Source organism: Chamaea fasciata, unplaced genomic scaffold (genome assembly GCF_029207755.1).
Source record: "Chamaea fasciata isolate MVZ Bird 193981 ecotype frontalis unplaced genomic scaffold, bChaFas1.0.hap1 SCAF_3, whole genome shotgun sequence".
In the NCBI taxonomy this organism is placed as follows: domain Eukaryota; kingdom Metazoa; phylum Chordata; class Aves; order Passeriformes; family Sylviidae; genus Chamaea; species Chamaea fasciata.
This window is the reverse complement of record NW_027094088.1, coordinates 23,365,635-23,388,916: the sequence shown is the minus strand read 5'-3', so window position 1 is coordinate 23,388,916 and position 23,282 is coordinate 23,365,635. Positions and strand designations below refer to the sequence as shown.

The 23,282-nt window shown below is 39.0% G+C and overlaps 1 protein-coding gene across 2 annotated transcripts in view; it reads right to left on the bottom strand.

The window, feature by feature from the left end:
* The window catches only part of UBR2 (ubiquitin protein ligase E3 component n-recognin 2), a 55,261-nt gene extending 32,287 nt beyond the window's left edge, over positions 1-22,974 (bottom strand). Inside the window, exons 1-11 of one of the 2 annotated variants that reach the window (XM_066178364.1) lie at positions 22,826-22,974; positions 17,314-17,573; positions 14,854-14,932; positions 13,541-13,654; positions 10,559-10,686; positions 10,197-10,335; positions 8,433-8,495; positions 7,109-7,229; positions 4,435-4,542; positions 2,813-2,901; positions 2,048-2,146 (exon numbers count right to left, since the gene is read on the bottom strand). In XM_066178364.1, coding sequence (XP_066034461.1) covers positions 2,048-2,146; positions 2,813-2,901; positions 4,435-4,542; positions 7,109-7,229; positions 8,433-8,495; positions 10,197-10,335; positions 10,559-10,686; positions 13,541-13,654; positions 14,854-14,932; positions 17,314-17,573; positions 22,826-22,903 — 1,278 coding nt within the window. In that variant the 5' untranslated portion in view covers positions 22,904-22,974. Of the gene's footprint in view, positions 1-1,874; positions 1,974-2,047; positions 2,147-2,812; positions 2,902-4,434; positions 4,543-7,108; positions 7,230-8,432; positions 8,496-10,196; positions 10,336-10,558; positions 10,687-13,540; positions 13,655-14,853; positions 14,933-17,313; positions 17,574-22,825 lie in introns of both variants that reach the window. The other variant, XM_066178363.1, reaches the window with a different exon arrangement.
* Between the last annotated feature and the right edge of the window lie 308 nt (positions 22,975-23,282).

Sequence of the window (23,282 nt, the reverse complement as noted above, 5' to 3'; positions counted from 1 at the left end):
GCGCCTCTTCTGAACCAGTAAGGAACTGCACATGCAATTTCCACACGGAAATTTCATGAAATAACCTCTAATTTCCCTCAAGGTCTACTGCATATAGCCATATGTTGTATGAAACAAATCAGCAAAGTCTGACAAAGATTGTCTTCATCACCCAGCCAAACCTAAGCCAACTTCACAACAGAGGGGGGGGCACTAAGTTACTGCCAGCTTCTACTCATGAACACTTCCACAACTCCCCCATTCTGTTGGTTCTCCAGGTTAAATGGGATAAGCCTTGCAGTCCTTGGATCTGGCTAGTAGACTCAACAAGATTGGCCACTCTGATCTACCACAATGACATTGTGGATCTTGACTAGAGCTTCCAGGTTCTACAACTGCTAATGATAATCCAAAATAGTTTCTAAAATGCTACTGCAGTGGGGGAAAAGAATCTAATGATTAACATTCTCCTCCCAAAAAATCATCAACAACAGAGTTGCCCATCCACCCTCAAAACAAAAAACTGCAGTTCCTTGAGAGATTAAACTCTTAAATTACTAAGATCAGCTTGAAAATGTTACTGAAGGATGGTGGGGTGGTTTAAATTCTTTAACTTATTCATTTAGTTAAGAATAAGTGGCTATAAATATTTCCAAAATAATACTTAGTTCTTATGATAGAAGCTTATCATAATTACTTCGATGTCATCAATCTATTCTATCGTTCTGCACAACAGTCAGAATGTATTTGCTTTGCTTTTTTTGCATGCTTTTAAAATAGAATATGTGTAAAAGGGGCACTGCAATTACTCTGCCCTGGGAAATGCTTGAAATTACTTTTTCAAAAAGTATGTATTGATACACATATTGTACCACCGCATCTGCCAAAGGGAAAGAAACCATAACCATCTGAATAATATTAGTTGGTTAAGTCTAACTGTAAGTCTGAATATTGGCACCATTCTTATTGAAAGCATCAAGATTAAGAGGCAATACAATATTGTCCTGAACCATGGGAACAAAATCCTGAGTTCCTGTTGAATTCCCATGAATTATGTCCATCCCTAGGAAACTGAAGAAGTTTGCTCAGTATTGTGACTGCCATGCTACTATTGAATTTAAGAAATCAATGAAGCTTATGAAATTTGGGAGAATTCAGAAGCATTCATTTTTTTAAACAATTCTATATGAATTGTATGAAAAGCAGGCTTTTATTCCAGAACAGCTCCAAATTTTAATTTGTCTAGTTCATAACATAAGCAAAGATAGACTAAAATGGAGACTGGAACAAAAAAAAAAGTTTCCCAAACAAGCTGGCGAAAGACCAGCAGATTTAGTGAGCTCACAGGGAGAAGTCACAGTGCTTGTAGCATTGAAAAAAAAGTTAACTGGAAATCTAAAAGAAGGCACTATCTTGAGACTCAAAGTACCAAAGGAAGTAGGGACTACCATGAGACAATTCTTGCTTGCACTTTTGTTGATTGGAAAATCAACATAAAGTGGATCACTCATAAAACTGCACCAGAATGGCGCTCTGAAACCATGATATGGAAACCACAATGAAGATTTCTATAAACAGTAAATGTGGCTCGGTATGATGAAGAATTTAAATGTTATGTGCATGTACGTCTAAATAAATATGAAAGCACCTTTCTAAAAAAAAGTAAAAGAAAAATGTAAAAAGAAAAATCAGAAATACCCAGCCCACTCTGGGAAGCCAGACTGAAATTTCCCAATGTTGAATGCTTTAACTTCTAGACCCATAGCAATGTATGCAAACAGTCTGACTGTTCTGCATTTCCACAGTAATGTTAAAGAAATCTGCAGCCTTGAGTTATGAACCTTGAGAGGCTTTTAACAAATAAAGATTTCCTTTTTTGGTCTTTCAGTACTTACAAGAGAAGGCACTGTGAATATCTGTATCGAGAGGTCAGCAATTGAGAACTCTCTGTCGTGGTCATCTTTCATAAAATCACTCTGCAATCGCTCATAGTTCTATTAAGAAGGAGGCAAAAAAAGGCAAGGAGTGCCAACTATCAGTTTTTAAAAGAAAGACAGGCACTACTCACCAGAGTAGGTACAGTGAAGAGTTGGACAGACAGAGCAGCCACCGATACTGCCCGTTCGTGATCATCGTCCATATAATCTCTCTGCAACTGCCGGTAATTCTAAACAACAAGGGGAAATTCACCTCTAATCCACACTGACCTGATTTTTTAACTTAAATGTCTGCTCTGGGAAACTTTAATGCCACGAAAAAGGGAAGAGTAACTCTAACGGATTATTATATGGGTATTTTGTACAAAGAATATGACAACTTAATCTGCTCACATGTGAGATCTACTCACTCTCATTTTCACAATAAAGGCTCGTATTTTATTTTCTACTCAAGAGTCTGCAGCAGAGTGAGCAGAATTCTGCAGTGCTGATTTAAAGCATTTCAAATACCAGTTACTGCAGGAATACTAATCAGCATAACTGAATTTCAGCACTATTTCTGAGCAGTGCTTTAACAGCTTACACCTCAACAATGAGCAACGATTAGCTCTTAAGGACTGATAGCCTGCATAGCTGATGGTGAAGACAAAAACATCTGAACTGCTTTAGTTCTGGGGTGTCTGAAAGGCCATTTCCTTCCCAGGAGATGAGATGCCATTATAACTAATATACTGAAGAGTAAAATAAGATTTCCAGCATTTCATTTCAGGTTTTCACTTCCACAAAAAGGAAGAAAAAAATTGGGTAACAGTTCATTTAAATTGCTGTATGCTAACTAGACTCTCTTCACTAGACCGTTTAAGCATTTAATAGCTCTTTGTAAGAAAGAGACTTACCCTCGCAAAGCGGATAGCAAAAAGTTTCTTGTATTTCAAATCCATAAGAAGACTGCTCATGAATAACTGGTGATACACATTTCTAGCCCCTGTCAAGAAAAATGAATGAAATATCACATGTCACTGTTTTCTATCAGCATATTATGGAAACATTTAGAAAAGTAAACTTCTACAGAATGAGGTAAATGTGCATTTCAGAGTAGAAGCTGCTTTGATTAAGTCTGTCAGGTGGTAGCAAAGGATAAAGAAGAATAATAAACCAAAATTCTTCAAGAGGCATTATTTATTACTCCTGTACAAGATAACACTGTTGAACGGGAATGTATATCATCAAATAAAAGGGAAGTCAGCAAAACAAGAACAGAACTCTGTTCCTCTTCGGGATAAACAGGGGATTTAGAAAGGAAAAGAAGAGAACACTATTATGGGAAGTCTTGGGAACTGCAACAAATTTTCTCAGTTGTGAACATCTCCATAAAATAATCAGCTAAGCTATCTCTGAATTTCTAGTCTGTCTGGACAGCTTCCCAGAAAGTATTATCAATACAAATGATATTCATCTCGATGTAGCTTGGAAGCAAATACACATATGCATAATTTCTTCTGTAGGTCACTTTTAAGTCAAAACCATGACTTTATTTCCCCAGTGAAGAGGAACTACGGAATACATGAAAAAGTAGAGAAATACTGATATTGAAATAGAAATGCAAAAGTTACTCTTTGCTTACATGAAAGACATTATCCTAAAAAAACCTGTGTAAAAAATGTACTGTTCCACAAAAGCAGTATCTTTCAGATTACAAAATTTGCAGTGCCAGGACTTCATTCTCAAGATAAAGGTATCAGATAAACAAAACCTAAAATAATAATTTTCTCCATCCTACATACACTTTCCACCTTACTTCTTACTTATTTTATTGGTATTCCAAGAAGTTCCCGAGGCAGACACATTGCATTATTCCCTACCTGTTCTTTGCACTTCTCTTTCTTACACCTGGCCTTACACACCCTTTCAGGATATCAAATCAGATATGATTTGATCATGTGGAATGGAGTCAATGAGGGAATAGAAACTAACTGCCTCCCTTTACTCAAAATTACAACTTTTCTAGCTTATTCCATTACATCAAGCAGCCTTTCAAAGTTTCAAGGGCTCTAAAACAACAGAACAGTAATTTTCACTGAATATTCTCAGAACACTTAAGAATACCTCATGAACACAAACACAAGTCAAACGAAAGACTCTGCCTCACCCCTTAAAAATAGGCATTTTGGTAGATATGAAACGGATGCTGAGATCCTACAAAGCACACAAACCCCCAGTTTCTCTATTGTTTACTCTATTTCCATTAACTATCACTATCATTTGCATATTCAAGACAGTTTTCATTTCAGACCACGTTGAAAAATTAGACCTAAAACCAATCCCGTCTCCAAAGAGTCTCTGTATGTTCTTGTCTTAAATACACTTGGGAGTATATCATAAAGGGAGAGATTGTAAGAAATTAGGCAAAATTATCCATAACACAACAGTGAAAATGATCAAACATCAGCAAATACAGTAAAAGGAAAACTTAGGCATAGCATTCTCTTGCATTTTCCTGAACTTTGAAAAAACTCACCTTTCCACAGTTTAGAATCATACAGCATCAGCTTATCTACAAGAGAAGAATTTTCACCGTCTGGCCCTTCTTGCAAACCAACCTGACACAATATTCGGCGAAGGCCATCTGAATGGAGAGAAATGGTACGAGTTAGTTACAGCTCCAACACGAACCCGTGTTTTTTTGACACCCTGAAATTTTCATACAACATGAAAGCCCTCACACTGCCCTCTTTTCCATGACAACTCAATAGCAGCACTCATATTTTGCTGATATGAACACAAATATTTCATATTTTGCAAATTTCACGCCAGCCTTATGGAACATGAGGAACATAGTGAAAATTGCCAAATGCAATGACTTGATTTAAAGCTATCAAATAAAAATGTGCTTCTTTAAAAATGGCTTACTAAAATAACAGTTAAACAGCAGACTGATTTTCTAGGTTTTAAGTTTTCCTGATTTGACTCCTATGAAAACAAAAATACAATTAATATATGAAAAGGAAAATACAATTAATCTATGAAATCACTCATATATTCATGTAGGAACTTTTGCTTTCTCTTAGGAGTTGCTATCATTTTAAGGCTTCACTGCATATTTTTTCTAATAGAAAGAAGCAATAACTTGAATTACATGAACTTGTAAGTTATTATATGCTTGCATCTGAAACAGAGCACAACCCAGACACGATCCTATTAAGAATGTTCAACCTGGCTTTCCATTGCAGGTAATGCATATTCCCTGGGAACTACGGGACTTACAAAGCCCTTACTTCCACACCCTGCTTGGTATGTCAGCTCCTCAGACAGAGTGGGTAGTGGCTTAGGGCTGTGTACACTGCACCATGTGCACCATGGTGCAGTAGCATACACTCTGAAAACCCCTACAGCAGTTTGGGGTTCCTCCTTTTTGCCTTGCAGAGTTCAGTTCCAACTACTGTTAGGAAGGACACCAAATTAATGGAAACTACTGCATTGGTCAACAATTGTCAAACAAACACTTATTCCTGAAGTGACATTTGCTGGGAAGGATGCAGTAGTCAAACTTCTGATGAAGTTCCATAGCAAGGTTTTTTCTTTTTCAGTGACAAGAATTTGTCATTTCATTGACAGCAATCATCCAGCCTAACTCTGGCACAGCAGAAGACCCCTCCACCTGTCACTCAGCCTTTGTTTAAGGACATTTCAGTGTAACCCCCCAAGCAGTACAACTCCATAACCCCATGTTACAGATGACTAGTAATGGACAAACATGTTTAAAAGACTGAGCAGAATTTAGGGGTTTTGGGTGTGTTTGTCAAAAACCAGAATCAGAGTACAAGATTGCATCCCAACACATGGAAGGCAGTTCAAGCAAATAAGCACACTGAGCACACACAAAATGTATGTTTACAATCAAACATGCCATTTGCCCTTCTGAATCATAAAGAACTCAGCATTTAACAGGCTGAACTCTTCAGAACTTCAGAAACACTACACACACAAGTCAAAAGAAATTCAGTGCTTTCTTCTGTAACTTCAGACACCACTGATATATTCAAGTTACTTTCTTGCAGCCGTCATTTAGTGTTGAAAATTAACGACTGTGGCACCTGGCAAAAGTGACAAGGCACAAGACTGGGCTGAAAATGAGAAAGACAGTGCCTGCTTACATGTTACAGCGAAAGGGGAATTTATCACAGAAAGAAACTATCTCCGTAACTCCTTTCTATTAATACCTACAGTTCACCAGCAACACTGGCAAATAGCTGAACAAACCACTACCTAAGTTTTGTTCAAAAGTTTGATTTATCTTTAAAGCTTAAACATAAATTACTTATGTTTCAAAAATGAGAACACGTTATAAAGCCCCTGTGCATGAAATCTTGGCTAGTTTTCCAACTATCAGTCTAGGAAAACATACAGTCTCTGGAAAATGCTGCACCTATGCAGAACATATGTGCAACATGACAGCTGAGTGTGCTTTGCTAATACTTTTTGCTAACATTTCCAGATGAAAAAACAACAAATTTCAGGGGGTCTGTATCTACATTTCTCCCTATCAGCAGATTGTCACTTTTCCTTTTATTTCCCCTCATACCCTCAATCTTTACAATCTTATGATTTACCAGGATAAACAGTGAACCAGGTCAAAACAAAAATCGAGCATTCCCATAAAATCTGATACTGTGCATCGATTCCTTTGAAGAAAGCTCCTTCAAAAAATCTGATTAAGACTTTGTCAGCTTTTATACTTACCAAAACCCTTCACAATTCCTTGTATTCTCTCTGTTCTACTTAGCACAAAATCTGAAGCAATCGCTTTCATCATCATTCATCAAATTACTTCTGAATAATTTTGTTTTATCTAATCAGACAGGTTATTTTCAGCTTACTGCATTCATTTAAAAAGAAATAGGGACTGAAAAAAATAACTTTTTGGCATACTGCATTTGACAGCAAGTCTTGGCTTCTGTTCAACAGCAACTAAACAGAAAAGACTACGTAAGTGCTACTGGTAGCACTTTCACATGCAAGTTAGAATTCAGAACAGCACTCCAGTAAGAGAAAATAGAATGAAGTCTAACAAGTTATTAATAGCTTTGCCTTATACATTACATATCTGAAATAAGTAGACAGAATTGCTTCAGAAAATCAGCTCCTCTCACAAATATTCTCTAACTTATCTCAAAAACGTCAGTTTTGCCCACCTGAATATCCAATAACACTGCCAAGCCAAGTTAGAAGCTTCAGACCAAAGCTCTGATGGGCAACAATTGATGAATGCATAACTTGCACTTTCAGTGGCTTTGTCTGACGACTGGTATTTCTCTTAAAAAGAAAAGGAAAAAAGAGGCAATGCATATTTAAGTGAGGACTGGCATATACTTCTATTCAGAAACGCAGCATTCCTATGATTAATTTTGACAATTTATAATATTAATACATATTCTAATTACTAACACCGACATAACAAGCCTAAAAAAGTCTGAACTTTGTTTATCCTATTAATATTTGAAGGACCTTATTATGCAATATCAGCATATTTAGGTCAATCCATTTTCTACTCTTGGCCTGTTATCAATGCTCACACTGATCTGCTGCATTTTACTGATAAGCAATCCTTGCATGTTTGTCCCTCCCAACATGACAGGCAAGTGACACAGCAGCCCATCATGGAAACTGACTGTCCACAGACTATTTTCAAAAGTACAAATTAAATACACAGAGTTGAAACAAGAAAGAATTTACCCTCACCTATGCGTTAGAAAGCAAAATAGTTAGATGTTACACATAAAAGTCATTTATTCTTTGCCTGCATGGGCAGCCAAGTTAAAAATATTGCACATTATCCTTAAAAACACGCTAATGCTTTCAAAATACCTTAAATCATTAAAGAACAGCAACTCTAGTTGCAGCATTTGTTTTTCAGTGGTTGCAGTATCATACATAAACTATTTATTTCATGTGATTAAATACTGCACTGCAGCATTTAACAAAAAAAATTAAAAGAAAACCTTATCCTCACATTTTTACATGGAAGAAACTTGCAATATATAGATATTAATATATATATATATATATATATATAAATGCATAGATGTAAAACAAAAGTATTTGCAGTTTCACACTTGGATTCAATCAGTAATCATTTCCATAAGTGTTGCTGTGAAAGACATAAGCAACTTCACACTATAGGAGAAAAACTGTAATAATTAAACTCCACTGATCTGAACTAGCATGTAATTCTGTTTTAAGAAGGAAAAAATTGTCTACAAACTTCTTTTTAGAAAATTATTTTGCATGTCAGGTAGGCCATAGTAGGGGAAAAACCCAACAAAAGACCACCACCAACAAAAACACCATAAATCGATATTTTGATACCTCAACTGTACTGTAAATAGTATCTCCAACACTTTGTATCATTAAAATATGAGTCATTATGATAACAGTATCACAAACTGGGTAGCAGAGCCTCCTTTAGCTTAAGGTGAGGCAAGTAAGAAGATCCCGTCCCTTACCACCACGACTTACCACGATCACTGATTTGGCCTGATCACAATACTGGAAGTCTCCATATCGAACAGACCTACGACCCTGCAAATCCAGAAAGATGAAGCATCACCACCAACTCCTAAACAACAAGTCCCAATTCTGTGTTTTACATTAGTACAAAAAACAGTAAAAGCTTCAGATGCTAACTACACCGCCTTTCATGTTATTTTCACTTTTTTAAGTAGTGTATTTATTTAGGTACTTGGATTTCCCAAATGGACCTGGTACTTTTTAAAAGAAGACAAAATTGTATCATATATTCAGTTACCTGTTACATTAAATTTTCTGTGTATAATATTGTTCTTAAGATGAACAAGGAAAATAATTACACTTCTTTTATTAAAATACTGAAAACATTAGTACAAAGGCATTATTCATTAATTTTCATATAACTTGAAGGAAATTCAGGTATTTCAGTGCCTTTTAAAAAGCAGATATTAAAGTTAATTGGTTTTTTAAACATACAATTGAAGCACTTGTTTTATTCCAAAAGGAAAGTTTACAATCTTTCTCTACTGTCAATCCATACATCAAAATAGATAATTGATTGAATTTATAGCATACTGCAGACAGGAAAACTCACTGGTATTTTAGATCTGATGCCAAATCACTGCTTCAGGCATAACATTCTCATTTCTTTCACATGCATGCTCATGTACATATGCATTCATGTACGTATTTAGAAGTAGAAGGGATCAAAACTAGGGAAAAATCTGAATGTATCCCACAATACACAGCATGTACTCAGGTCAGCTCATATTCAGGGATCAGATGTGAATCCTTTGGTTACCAGTATCACAAAAGATAGAGCAGTGATAACACAAAACCAAAATCTAGTTCAGTGTTAAGTAACATGAAGTGTTTCTATTTCCTGCTCCACAGACCTCCTTGAAGGACTTTAACCACCCAAAATGACATTCCCATTGCCATCTTGGAAAAGATTTCCTCACCACGTCACCCCCCCGAAAAAAGGGGACAAGCCAATAAGCCAAGCAAAAAAGACACTTGTTTTTCATGTCAACTGCTTACAGGTTCATTGCAAAACTAACAAGGTGCAGTTACCCAATGAAGTATCACTTTCTGAAAAAAAATGCACGACCCACACTACAAACACAGCTGACAGAATGCGTCTGAAATTGAAATACTACTTACAATTATATTCAGCATATAGTGATTCTGAACTCACTGCTCCTCCTAAAAACTGTGTTAAATGCTTTTACCCCTTCCTGCCACTATAATCTGACAATTATGAAAAAGAAAATTGAATTAAATTTTAAAAAGAAACCACAAACCATGAATAGTTCCACAAGCACCAGAACAAAAGCAGCCAGTTATGGATTTTATCCCTCACACTTAACTGGTGTTACTCTAAGAAGCATTTCCTATGTTTGGAGCCTGTTTAGGGGCTCTTTTAATGTCAGCTCCCTGGTTCAGTAAGGGAAGGGCCAAAGCTGCTGCTTGTCCTTGACAGAGGAGTGAGAAACACCTTGGTATTCACACTTACAAGGCCTACTAGAATACATTTACATTGAAACACATTCAGTATGAAGTCTGTTTTGGACTGGCCAAGTAGTATTTAGGCACTGAGACATTTAGTATTAAGGCATTTTAGGGTGGTATGACACACAGGACTCCCAGATCCACATTAACTACATGCTTTGCGAAAACAGGCTGAAGTAAGCACAGTCATAAAACAAACATTAGGTCAAGGTAATTAAAAGTTCTAACAATTAATTCACTTACATCTCTATCTACTGTTGTTGCAAAACCAATGGCTTCCTTCTGTGTGCAGTTGACAGCCTTCTGAAGAGTATAAATAACTTGTTCATAGGTATGGACTTCATCATTAAACAGCATGCAGTAGTAAGTGTCACTCTTCTCACTTCAAAGCAAGGATTGAATTTATGTCATTTAAAGCAGTGTTAAAAGTAAAAGCAAGAGCAAAGGAAAAAATATGAGAAATACAAATCTACTGCAATTACTGTATACAAAATACTTCTGACAATTTTAGGAAAGGCAGAAAAGATTCTTAAAATCAGAACTTGCATTTGCAACTGTAAATATCTGTAAGCCTTTAAAAGCTAGAAGACAAAGACTATACTTACATCATTTCTAGTCCAGGCAATTCATTTTCCTTCTCCCATGTTAATATATCTACCGCATATTTAAATGTAATGGCAAAAATATTATAAGCTCTTGCTACCATATCTTCTGGTAAGTGCACAAGAGGATCCTGGAAAGTACATATAAATAGCAAATGAGAAATTAAATGTCATTCAAAACAAACTGTCAAATTTGCACCTCTCTTTATCAAAGATGATGTAAGCATCCTTAATGATGTCTTTCTTTAAATGACTTTTCAGTTGAAAGAAACAGAGCCAATAATCATCCTGTTTTCTTCTTCCAGTTCTACACTGACAGTCACCAAAGCTCTAATCTAACATTCAGTACCTGAATGTTAACTTGCCTCTGATCACCCATTTGCATTTTCACACATTCTTCTACTCTCATTCTCCTTGTTCTCCCTCCTGCACACCTTTAAAGATAGTTCTTTGGAAGAACTTTAACCTCAGCTGTATTAAAATCTGTTTCTTCTGCTATGCCTCCAAAACTATAATTTCACATCCCTGTCCCTTTTGTTCCACTTATCAATATTAGCAAACTGCAGAATACAAACGACCATGCATCTCTTGTCCCGCTTTATATGCAGCATGCATTAAAAGGCCGAAGTCTTATCTATCCAGCCTTATACAACATGCAGCACGCTGGCATCATGATTTATGATGCACATCTCTTATTTGCTGTGGTATATAAATAATTAACTGCTGGAATGTAAATAGGTGTTCCATAATCATCTGTCCACATCTCAGTCTTGCTCACAGAGAGCTGCTCTCCTTTTGTCTGTGGACTGTGCACCCATTTGTGCCCATTCTGTGCTCTCCATTTGACAACTGCAGCAGCCCCTACAAACTTGTCCTGCTCTCTGTGCCAGATCAGAACGGAGGCTGCTGCAGCTGGGGGAATGGGAGTGTGGAGGGGGAGGAAGAGCAGAGCTGCCTCAGTCTGCCAAGTCAGACTACTTCTTGGAGCAGCAAATGAGAACCACTGGCAGCTCTGAATAAGACAATGCAGGTACCACTGTCGTTTCTCTCCAGTCCATTTCAAGGACGGTGAATAAAAATCGTTATAAACCTCTTCTCCTAAGGCAGTTGTCTTTTACTGTATCAAAATTTAGAGAACACTTAGTTCCTCTTCTACAAACCTGGGAAGGGAATGCTGCATGGCCTGCAGCACCTGGACAAACACTATACACTGGGTCACTGACTCCATTCAACATTTGATATTTTGATGTATGTGTAATTGTTACACAATTAAAATATTTAACAGTGGCCCAATTTCTGGTTTAGGATTACCTAATATTAAATTCTGTGCCTCACTACAGCTTAGGTTGTATAAAAATGGCCACAATAATCTTTCCTCAACTTAAGTGTGCATCATCTAAAGGAGGCTCTTGACAGTCAGCAATTCACCTGTACTAATAAAGTTTATCCCCTACAGCCCAAGAGTCTTTGAGAATATTAGGAAGCTTTACCAGACTGATAACAACTGTAATTTCTCTTTCTTTTTTCTCCCTTCATTTAAAAATTATCCAAATTATTCATTATTATGAAGAACTATCAGCTACCAAAAGCAAAGGCAAACCATAAGCAGCAGCTCTCCCTCCATTCCCAGCACTTTCAACAAAGACACATACCTGGGCAAGGCAGAAAACAGGCTCCAATCATGCTCAACAAACCATCCTTCATCTATCTCAAACACAACACTGCATAAGAGATCTCAGTCTCCATGGTTTATGGGGAAGAAACACAAAGCCTGCCCAGAACCTTGATTTTTCTGTCAGGCACACTCACTGTGTGAGTATCTTTGGGCACAGAAGTAGCAGCCCACCCAAGATTTCACCACAGGAGTTTCCTAAGGCTGCTGACTAATGTAAACTGGCATGTAGACCAAGTGGTGAGTCCAGCAGCCAGGCTAGAGTCTTAGGGCTGAGAGTGAGAACAGACTTTAGAAAGACCACTGTCACTGAAAATACAATTACAGTTGCTTCACTTAAACCATCAGATCAGCAAAATTACTACCAATGCTTGCCTTAGATTCTCCCTTTTAAAAAAGTCTCACAGTATTGCATACTGTATATGTATATATATATACATACACCACATACTATGTAAGAACAGATGTGATGGCTAGGTCAAAAGCCCAATTAGCCACACTAATTTCTGAGATGTAATAATAGATAAAGAGTATAAGCAGAAGACAGAATGCTCCTCTAGTCTCCAGTAACTTAAGACACTACCACTTCCCATACCAAAGATAGGACCTACAATTTTAAATGGCCATTGGTAATTTTTCCCTCCATAACCACATTAAATTTCCTTTCAAACATATATAAGCTTTTAATAACAGTATTTTGCAGTGGTTAGACCAACAGCTTGGGTACCTCCTGTAAGATGCGGCATGTCTTTTTGCATTTAATATGTCCAAGTCGTTATGCTTTAAATCTGTGGTGAAGATGTGTTCTCTATTTACCTTCTCCATACCAAACAAGCTCTTTTAGAGACCTCTGCCTTACATCTCCATTATGACTTTCCTGTGACAGCAAGGTATTCTGATTTTTAAAAATCTGTGCACCTCCCTTTGGCAAGAATCAGAATATCTGTTGCACAGACAGCTCAATTTGGCTTCTTGGTGCACATGATTACACACAGATTTTTTTTTTTTTTTTCACATGTGGCAGAATCCCTTGACCTCTCAGAGTATACAGAAAAACAAAGAAACAGAACTAAAGCTGCAGAGGTGACCAAGAACATACACAATGAAGCCTTTAAGTAGAAAACATTTTAAGGAACTTCTTAAGATATTAATTTTTGTCTAACACTGAGGTTCAAATATTACTATTAAAATTCCTACAGCCTCTCATGCAGAGTATACAAGACTAAAAATAACCTCACATGAACAATTTATATACACACACAGATATACAAAGTTATCAATGTTTTGAAACATGATGCCTCAATTGTAATTACCTCTTCTTCTGCAGTTTCTGAAGTGTTAAGTTCATGCTTTTGACAGTAAGGACCTTCCTTCCAAGCTTCCGTATCACCACAGTCACAGAAACCTCCTCCACCTGATGTTGTCATCTGAAAATATTTAAAACCAAACCAGTTCATGTGAATATACATGTATATAATATATGCACATTAAGAAATGAGTAGCCACAGCTGTACTACAAAAACATGATCACAACACCTAGCTTTAGGCAGTACCTGGCACTATTATACAGTGAGTAAAAGATGTGCTTTATGACAAAAGGAATTGAGAGACTTAATTTTTCACATACGTAAGCACAGAAAAAAAAAGCATTGGAAAATTTTAATGGTATATTTACACTGTTTTAATAAAATTTGTTTTAAATACCACCTCAAGTTAATAAGCATAATAATACTGCTTTTTTGACTCACAACTATTAACTGATGCATAAAAGAATTCTTCTTTCACCTGTTTTTGGCATACTTGATGTATACATACAGGCACATCTTATAGTATCAACAAACCTAGATGGACATTTGAAAGAACATTTGCTGACACTTCTGGACGTTACCTAGACTTGTTAATTCAATAGTCTCGAAAAGAAAAAACCTATGCACAAGAAATAAGATATCAGCAAATTTGGCTGGGTTTCTTGATAAAAGTTGTTGTGCTTGGAGTTTTTTCTGAATCCTAGTGTTTAGTGTAACCATGCATTGAACAGGTTTACATTAGCAGCAGTGCAGTATTGTAAAAACAGATTTACAGAAAGGCTGCACTGGTAGTTTTCACTTAACTTCTTAGTTTAAAAACACACCACGGTCTTCTTGGCTTTGTTTGCAGGGTTTTTTAAACTAACCTGTCCTACTAATAACAGTATATTACTAAAATAAACAGTATTTACAGTTTTCATTTTCTATTTTAACTTTATGTTTAAGCTTTACATAGAAGTGGCTTGTTAATAAAGGTTTCTCAATAGCTTATAAAAACAGTCAAACACAGAAGTCAAAACAATTCAAAAGCCAAGTCTAAAGCTGTAAAATTCACTAAAGGGCTTGTGTTAAAAATAACATACATTTGTAAGCTTAACTGTTGCACCTAAAGTTTAATTGCTCAACATTTTAAAGTGTTAACTTCCCGAAGTTACACTCAGATCAAAACACTCAAGTTCATCTAGGATTACTGCAGACATTCCAGACTTTGTGTCCATTCAGCATTTGGAAATACTGTATACATTCTTACACTTGAAACTGTTTCACACACACACACACAATGACTAATAACTATGTCATTATCCTGCAGGATCACTAACCCTGTATCGGTGCTCTCTGTGAATGCTGCCAAGAAAGCATTCCATGCACAACACACAAGTTGGGTCAACTGCGCAGTCTCTGAGAACAGCAACAACAGAAAGAAAAAAAAAAGCATTAAACACTTGCTTTTGCCTTTAATTACACATTTTACAACAGATAATTTTCAAGTATCACTGATATAAATCTTCTAACTAATGTATGTATTACTCTGAAAGAGGAAAGGGGTGGCTTTGAAGAGGGGAAACAAATGAAAAACAATCTGTCCTCACAACAGAGGAGCCTTTAAAATATTGTGTGGGTTGTATGCCTAGCTGGGTAATACAGACATTGACTTCAAGAGGTGAGACAAGTACACAGGCAAGTAAACAGATGAGTTACATAACCCAGAATAAACCCAAGTAAGTTCTCTCAAGTACAGAGTACCAGCATCCATGATCTCCATCAGTCAGAGAAGACATTTTTCACTGAACACTGGGAAGAAAGATTGCACACAACAGACTAAACCAAACCTCTGCTCCAAGTTCAGCCCTACAAGCTCAGCGATGAGCTGCAAGAACACCATTTTCTCAACCAGAAGATCAGAGACATAACAAGGTCTTGTCTACAAACACTCCTGTATTAGACAGAAGGAATATTTCTAGTAAAAAGGGCTAAAACAAATGAGAAAATTATGCATTATATTTAACTGTCCCCCTGAAAAACACTGAAAATGCTTGAACTCATGCAATGCAGCTGATTTCAAGGCACCTCAAGATTCAGGCAGCTGGGTTTTGCAATGTAAAAATAACTAGCAACAGAATGTCCGTCTTATGATGATTATTATGAAAACCAGAGTTCAGAGAAACAACCTATTTTGTTTAAAAGAAAACCCTAGAGATCACACGAAATCTCATTATAAAAAATTCTCTTAATTTCATTTAACCAAAATAAATGATGGAAAGATCATCAGGCAACCATGACTTACTACGCATGATTTACTATGCACATGTATTTTCTCCAGAGGAGCCACTAAAGGTGAAAATGTCAAAGCAAAATCATACCGAGCTCTTCTGTTTTAGAACAGTCTATGTCCATGGCATTTTTGGGGTTTTTAGGTTAAAAAAACCAAACAAACCACCTCTTAATGCAACAATGTGCCTGCAGGATTTGGTAGATCACTTCTACAATACTGAATGTTGATTCTTCAGAGCTCTAAACTTGTGGTAGTGTACTTACAAATTCACTACCATTTGTCAAGTAATTTCTCAGACAAGTAACTATGCCTATACCTAAAGCAGAAGCAGATCTGTGAGCTGCACAACTGCACAGAAAATCCACTGCTTTTAGTGTGAACTTGGAAAATGATTCTTTGCTGTATTCCCCAAAAGGTTAAATTAAACTCTCATTATTCCTCATGACCAGCCACAAGTTAAAGAAAATTAACACGCAACAGGAATCAAATGTTTCCAGGTCAACAAAAAAAAGAGAGGGACTCCATCCTCAGTATGTTAATGATCAAATACTGTTCATATGGAGCAATGAAAATGTTGGGAATTCTGTAATTTTCTTCTAAACACACTTGCTTTCTCAAGACCAACAACTCAATATGTATCTGAAATACCCACCAGTTTAATCTTATCCCTCTCATCATAAAGAGGTCTCAAAGCATTTCCAAATCCAAAGGCCAGTAAGGTTTTATGGTTCTAGAAGAGGAGAGCACTAGAAAAAAAAATTCTTCCACGATCATTCCCTCTTTGTAAATGAAGAGGATGGAAACCCTTGAAATTAGAGAGACATTCTGTCCCCCACGCCACCTCACCAAGTGTTCAAGTGTCCCAGTGAGTGGTAGAAACCACACAAAATGAGAGGAATTTGTGACACAAACAAAACTTAAACTACAAACAGTTCAGAAAACAGAAGATGAGAATGAACCTACAGCTAGTAACACAACAGCTTAAAACTGAAGATTCTTTTAAATACTTGTAATTGGTTAGGAACTTCCTGTTCTCTTTCAAGTAGAAGTATTTTTAGAGAGATCTAGAGATAGAGGTAGGGAAGGAGCTAGAAGCTGATTCACTTCTTTTAAGCATCTGATAGATTGGTTTAGCAGGTCATGGAAAGAGGTCTAAAATACAGGATCAACACTAACAGCTGATATTAAACACCCAAAATACACAAACGTATACTTGCCCACTTACTTCTGATTAATACCCTTAAATCACCCTGAAAGGTCACTCCAAATTCTTTCTTAATCTTGCATTTCTTTTGTACAGAAAACATTCTACATAACACTAATTAATATTTTTCCATTAATACACGTGTGTTAATTTTCCCCTGATCCCACCTGTCACAAAAGACTGCAAGGTTACTTTAAAAATACATTTCAGGTATTAACTTTTCATCAGGACAGTAAATTCTTATTGCAAAATGTTCCATGACTTCACAAACCATATATACTTCCCAATATTAAGTTGAACTACCTGCAGGAATACGTAGGCTCTCCCACTTTAAAGACACGGCCACAGAGATGGGAAGGTTTGTTTGCTTGCTCAAGCTTTGGAAAGCCAAATGCAGGATCTTCACCACAAAGGTACCATTCCATTGGTCCCAGTAAAACGTGTTGTGCCAGCATGTCTTCTCTCTGAGGGGCAGGGTTGGGACCCCTGCAGTAAATTTTTGGTACATAATAGGCCAGGTGCTGGTATACTTCTTTCTGAAGGTCGCTTGCTTGCAGCCATTTCTTTCATGTTAGAAGAAATGAGAACACAAATCCTTCATTAATAAATGGATCAAACACAGTTCTAGCCATTTAGGTTATTTTATTTCTAAATGAAATATCTAAAATGGCATTGCAAAACTAGACAGCCACGCTTCTTTCTAAGTGTTAAATCTAAATGATCACGAAAGACAGATGTTAGGAAAGGAATACATTTTATCCTTTTGGCATACAGAAGATTTAAGAGAAAAATTCACTAAAATTTTCCTCCAGGATGAATGACCTGACAGTAAAATGTTGGCAGTGATTTTTAGGCTATGGCCTAGACTACACTGGTCACATTTCTCTGGAGTGCAGACAGATGCTGCCAGCTTGGGACACAGAGGATCAGCGGGAGCCAGGAGCTGGCAAAGAACAGAGACAAAAAGTACATGGAGAAAAGCAAACACAGCATTAGGTAACAGTTCCCTTCTCATTTAATTTCAACAAATCACCTGCTAAAATGAGGAAGTTTTGGTTTCTCCTGCAACCAAAATAACTCATCTGAATTACTATTTCAAGTGTGATGTTAGATCCATGAATTCTTGCACTGGGTTTGTGAGGCAAGGTTTTGGTAGCAAGGGGGGCTACAGGCTGGCTTCTATTAAAGCTGCCAGAAGCTTCTTCATGTCCAAGAGAGCCAACACCAGATGGCTCGAAGATGGACCCACAGCTGGCCAAGGCTGAGCCCATCAGAGACAGCAGCAGCCCTTCTGGGATAACAGATTTAATGAGGAATAGCATGTTTAAGGGGACAGAAATGGAGCAATAGCAGCTGGGAGACGTAAGAATACAGGAGAAAAACAGTTCTGCAGACCCCAAAATCAGTGCAGAAGGAGGGGCAGGAGGTGTTCCAGACACCAGAGCAGAGATCCCCCAGCAGCCCATGGAGGTGCAGTGCGGAACAGAGATCAAACAGGGATCCCATGCCAGAGCAGCTGGATGCCCCAAAGAGGCTGTGACTCCACAGTAGGGAGCCAATGCGGGAGCTGGCTCCTGGCGGGACCTGCGAACCCATGAGAGAGGAGCCCATGCTGGAGCAGGTGTCCTGGCAAGACTTGACACCACAGGGAACCCTCACTGAAGCAGCCTGTTCCTGAAGGACTGCACCCCCTGTGAGAGACCCAGGCTGAGCAGTTCATGAGGAACAGTAGCCCATGGGAAGGACTGACACTGGAAAGGTTCATGGAGGACTGTCTCCTGTGGGACGGACCACGTGCTGGAACAAAGGAAGGATGTGAGGAGTCCTCCTCTTGAGGAGGAAGGAGTGCAGAGACAACGTGAGGAACTGACCACAACCCCTGTTCTGCATCCACCTGTGCTGCTCAAGGGAGGAGGTAGGGAAAATAGGAGTGAACTTGAGCCAGGGAAGAAGAGAAGGATGGGGGAAGGTGTTTTTAAGATTTGGTTTTGTCTCTCATTACCCTACTCTGATTTGATTGGTGATAAACGAAATAATTTTTCCCCTAGTCGAGTTGGTTTTGCCCATGACAGTAATTGCTGAGTGACCTCTCCTGCTCCTTCTCTTCACCACAATCCTTTTGTTGTATTTTCTCCCCTCTCCAGCTGAGGAGGGGAGTGAGAGAGCAGCTTTGGTGGGTACCTGGCACCCAGCCAAGGCCACCTCACTACAATTCTCTTAGTCAATCAATTGTAAAAAACAATGTTGGCAGTCTTAAAAGGCATCAAACTACTGCACTTCCCTAAGCCACTTAAAAACTCACAGATTCTCCTATTTCTCTTTTCTCTGGGATATACACACAGAATAAAAAAAATACTCTAAGACAACATTTGTTTTATTTCTACCTTGTGGATAACAAATTTAGAAAGGTTTAAACTGTAAGTTAAGACTGCAAGGTTTTGCTAATGAATAAATGGGAGCAGCAGATACTGCAAGTGTCCACTGATTAAATCCTGTGTTACATAAACAGCCTCAGAATGCCATCTCTCATAGTAAATGTGACAACCAGATACCCCCTGGCAACTTCCAAAAAGAGAGTTCAAAATCAACCCAAAATTGTACTTGAAAACGCAGAATTAATTATGCCAATATAAATGGGTGTGGTGGTCAAATGTTAGAGCTTGATTTACTCTGAATTATTCATAACTTCCTCTAAAGAACTTATGTTTGAGATAACACAATTGTAGTAAGTTTCTTGGGACACAGACATTCAGAGTCAGCTGAGCATCTGTGCAGACTGGCTGCATTTTTGCCTTTTTTTTAACATATTGGAGTAGTTTCATTTACTAGGCGTGTTTTTCTAAAGTAGAACTTGGTATTTTAAAAAACCCTAACTCATCAGGGTGCTTTCTTCACTTCTCTTTTCCTAAGTTTGATTTCTTAGAATCATGATTGATCTGCTAAATCTTCCTATATTCATCTAGTTTTGATGGTAAAAGCCTAGGTTTTTCCCAAGGAAGTCCATGGGAAAAGGTTACCAAAAAGCCATGGCCAAGAATCTAGAAGTTTACAGATAATCTCAACATTCCCACCAGGATTCAGAGAATACCATAAAAAAAAGATTTAAAAGTCAAGTTTTCAACAGGAATTTTCTTTTTCCCGCCAGTTCATTCATGTTTTCCTCTCCTTTCCTGAGTTTTGCCAAATAGCTACTACTGCCAGGAACTGACCCAATCCCAGTGGCAGTGACTTAATCTTTCCCATTATTTCCATTGAATAAGCTTATTTTTGCCTTATTTTCTATAGCATATACTAGTTATTCAACTGCAGGATTTTTTCAGCAAAACACCTTTAACTTCAGTCTTTTAATTCAGCAGTACATTACTAATTTCTATCTAGAAAACACACAGTGCATACTAGCTATACCACAAGCTCAGACAAATACTTAGGCAAAGAAAATTCTTGTTCCTCGAGGAAACGGCTTTCCCATCCCAAAAATTCTAGAAGCAGTTGTCTGAAAGTTAGGTGTGGCAAGGACGAACGTCATCACATCCAAATCTGTTTGTGGAGCCAGTTCTATACATACAACTGTGCATACAGCTTTGAAAATCAGATCCTGGATGAAATAACATCAGAAGGAAATCCAGGCTGCCAGGACAAGGAAACAGATGTGACTCTAAGAGCTGCCAGGAAGGCAACTCACAGGTCTGCTGTGCAAGAAAGACTGGCAATAGAAATATATACATAGGTATACAAATGTCGCACTGCCTTTCTAAATTGCTACCTGAGGAGCACTGAACTCCAGAAAAACTACTCAAAACTTTGGAATTTGTTCTTTAATTCATCCTGCATTTAGGCAAGGTTTCAATTAATATCTGTCTATCTTCTAACCTGAAATCAAAAGCAAGAAAAGCTAATATTCTACTCTCCCAAGAGAGTTCTTTATTAAAAAGGGAAGTGTATTCCTCTTCACTTCCTCCCTCCTCACACTCTCCTGCAACAAGTTTAACTGCCCTGGGAAAAAAGAAATGTGCAAAGCATTGATCAAACAACACCCTACATAAGTAAATACCCAATGGTTCATCTGGGTTTCTATTAAATTCCCATCTAAGTTAAGAGATACCAGGAGAAAAAAAGTAGAATACTAATAAGCCATAAAACAACTTACTTCTCTGTTTCAAAAAGTTAAAAGGTACAATTTATGGGGTTTTTACCTACACACAAAAAATATTTGCAATGTAGGCTCATGCTATGTTAAAGAGAACTTTTTTTTTTTTCTCTTTGAAAGTTTAAGTTGTTGCCACGAGAAACTGAAACCTTAAATGCTGCAACTATTGCTCTGGGATCGTATTTGTATTGTTAATATTGGGCTATCAGCAAAGGAGGCAGAAAAAACACACTAGATTTGAATGACAGATTTCAGGATGGGAGCTTGTGCAGGAGGTGAGAGATAATAAAAATGGGAACGATTTGACTACATTTAAGTTGGCACGTCTACCTACAGCAACTATCAGCAAAGGAGGGAGAAAAAACACACTACATTTGAATGATAGATTTCATGATTGGAGCTGGTGCAGGTGGTGAGAGATAATAAAAATGAGAGCGATTTGACTACATTTAAGTTGGCACTTCTACCTACAGCAAATTCCTAAATGCATTCCCCTGGGTGCATGATTGCCTTGAGTTTACCTAGAGTGTGACCCAAAAAACCCATCTGCTATTCACACAGACAAGGTAATTTGGGCTCAATTTGGACTACTGTAAAAACGTTTGATGGAATTACTTGGTTTGCTGTAGAGAAGAAGGAAGACTAATCCTGGAGCTAAACCAGCTAGGATATAGCTAACTGTGCACATTTGCCCATCTAATCATACCTTTGTCTGCACTGAAGATATACAAGCATAATCTGAGGATAATCTGAATTATAACAGTCTTTTATTTCCATTTGGAAAGCAGCCAATGTAATTCCCATTGGGAGACACACAGACAGCTCTTCCAGGTTTTATCCTACAGATATGCACATGAGCAGTCTCAATACTTTAACACATACATCCAGTTCCTCAAATGCCCAAGTGTCTAAATGGACAAACATTTATGCCAGAAACAAAACTTCCCCCAAAGACTTTACCCTCGAGACTACATTCCTCTTCCAACTACTCTTTGTAAGAGCAGGAAAAGTATATAAAGAGGAGTAGATTTCTCCAAATGGTACACTGATTTAACTAATACGTCCTCTACAAAACACCCCATTTGTGTTAACCCTAGGATTAACTACTGCAAGCTTTTCCCAAAACCGCATCTTAAACAGTGGGGAGGAAGGAAGGATCCTGTAATGGCACTTCCACACTGGCAAGCGTATCTGGGGTCAGACATCCACCTAAATTAATGGGGGCGGGGGGGATCTCCTCAAGTCTAGGTGTGCTTGCCGAGAGAGGCGAAGGGGCAGCAGAGGCGAAGGAAGGTAACTTCAGGAAGCAGTCAAGGAAGGGGCGAGATGCCCGGGCGCCCTCGGCAGGGGACGGCCACGTCCAGGCGGCTTCCAGGGAGCCAGCCACCTGCGCCAGCCGGCACAACAGGAAAATCTGGCTGATCGCTGCCATGGATTTCGGCCGCTGCAACAGCGACGCCGGCGACAACAGCGCGCTGAGGCCACAGCGGGACGCCGCTGCCGGCCGGGGGTGCCCTCAGAGCCGGCCCCGGCAGGGACACCCCCTCCCGGAGAGTTCGCTCGCCCGGCAAGCGGCCTCGCCCCGGCCCCGGGAACGGCTGCCCAGGCCGGTGCCTCCCGCGGCCTCCGAGCCCCCGCTCCCTCCCCGCGCCGGGCCCGCCGCCTCACCACGGCGATCTCCTCGGCGGAACACTCCAGCAGGCTCTTGTCAATGGCCTGCACCTCCGCCTCCAGCTCGGCCGCCATCTTCTCCCTCCTCCTGCCCCCTGCCCCGCGCTGCCGAGGCCGAGGCCGGGACAGCCGGAACGGGGCCCGGGCGGCCGCCCAGCCCGGGGACACACACACTTCCGCCCCGCCTCCCGCACGTCACCGGCGGCCGCGCCGCGTTCTGGGGGCTGCAGTCCTGCCCCGGCGCCCCGTGCCCGGGGCCGCGCTGCGGGACCTGCCCCCGGCCCCGCCTCGCCTCACGGATCCCCGGGATCACGGATCACGGCATGGGTCAGCCTGGAAGGGACCGCACCCGGTCCACCCTTCCTGCTCAAGCGGGGTCATCCCAGAGCACATGGCGGAGGTTTTGTCCCAGACGGTTCTTGAGTTCATCTTCAGTGAGGGAGACTCCGCAACC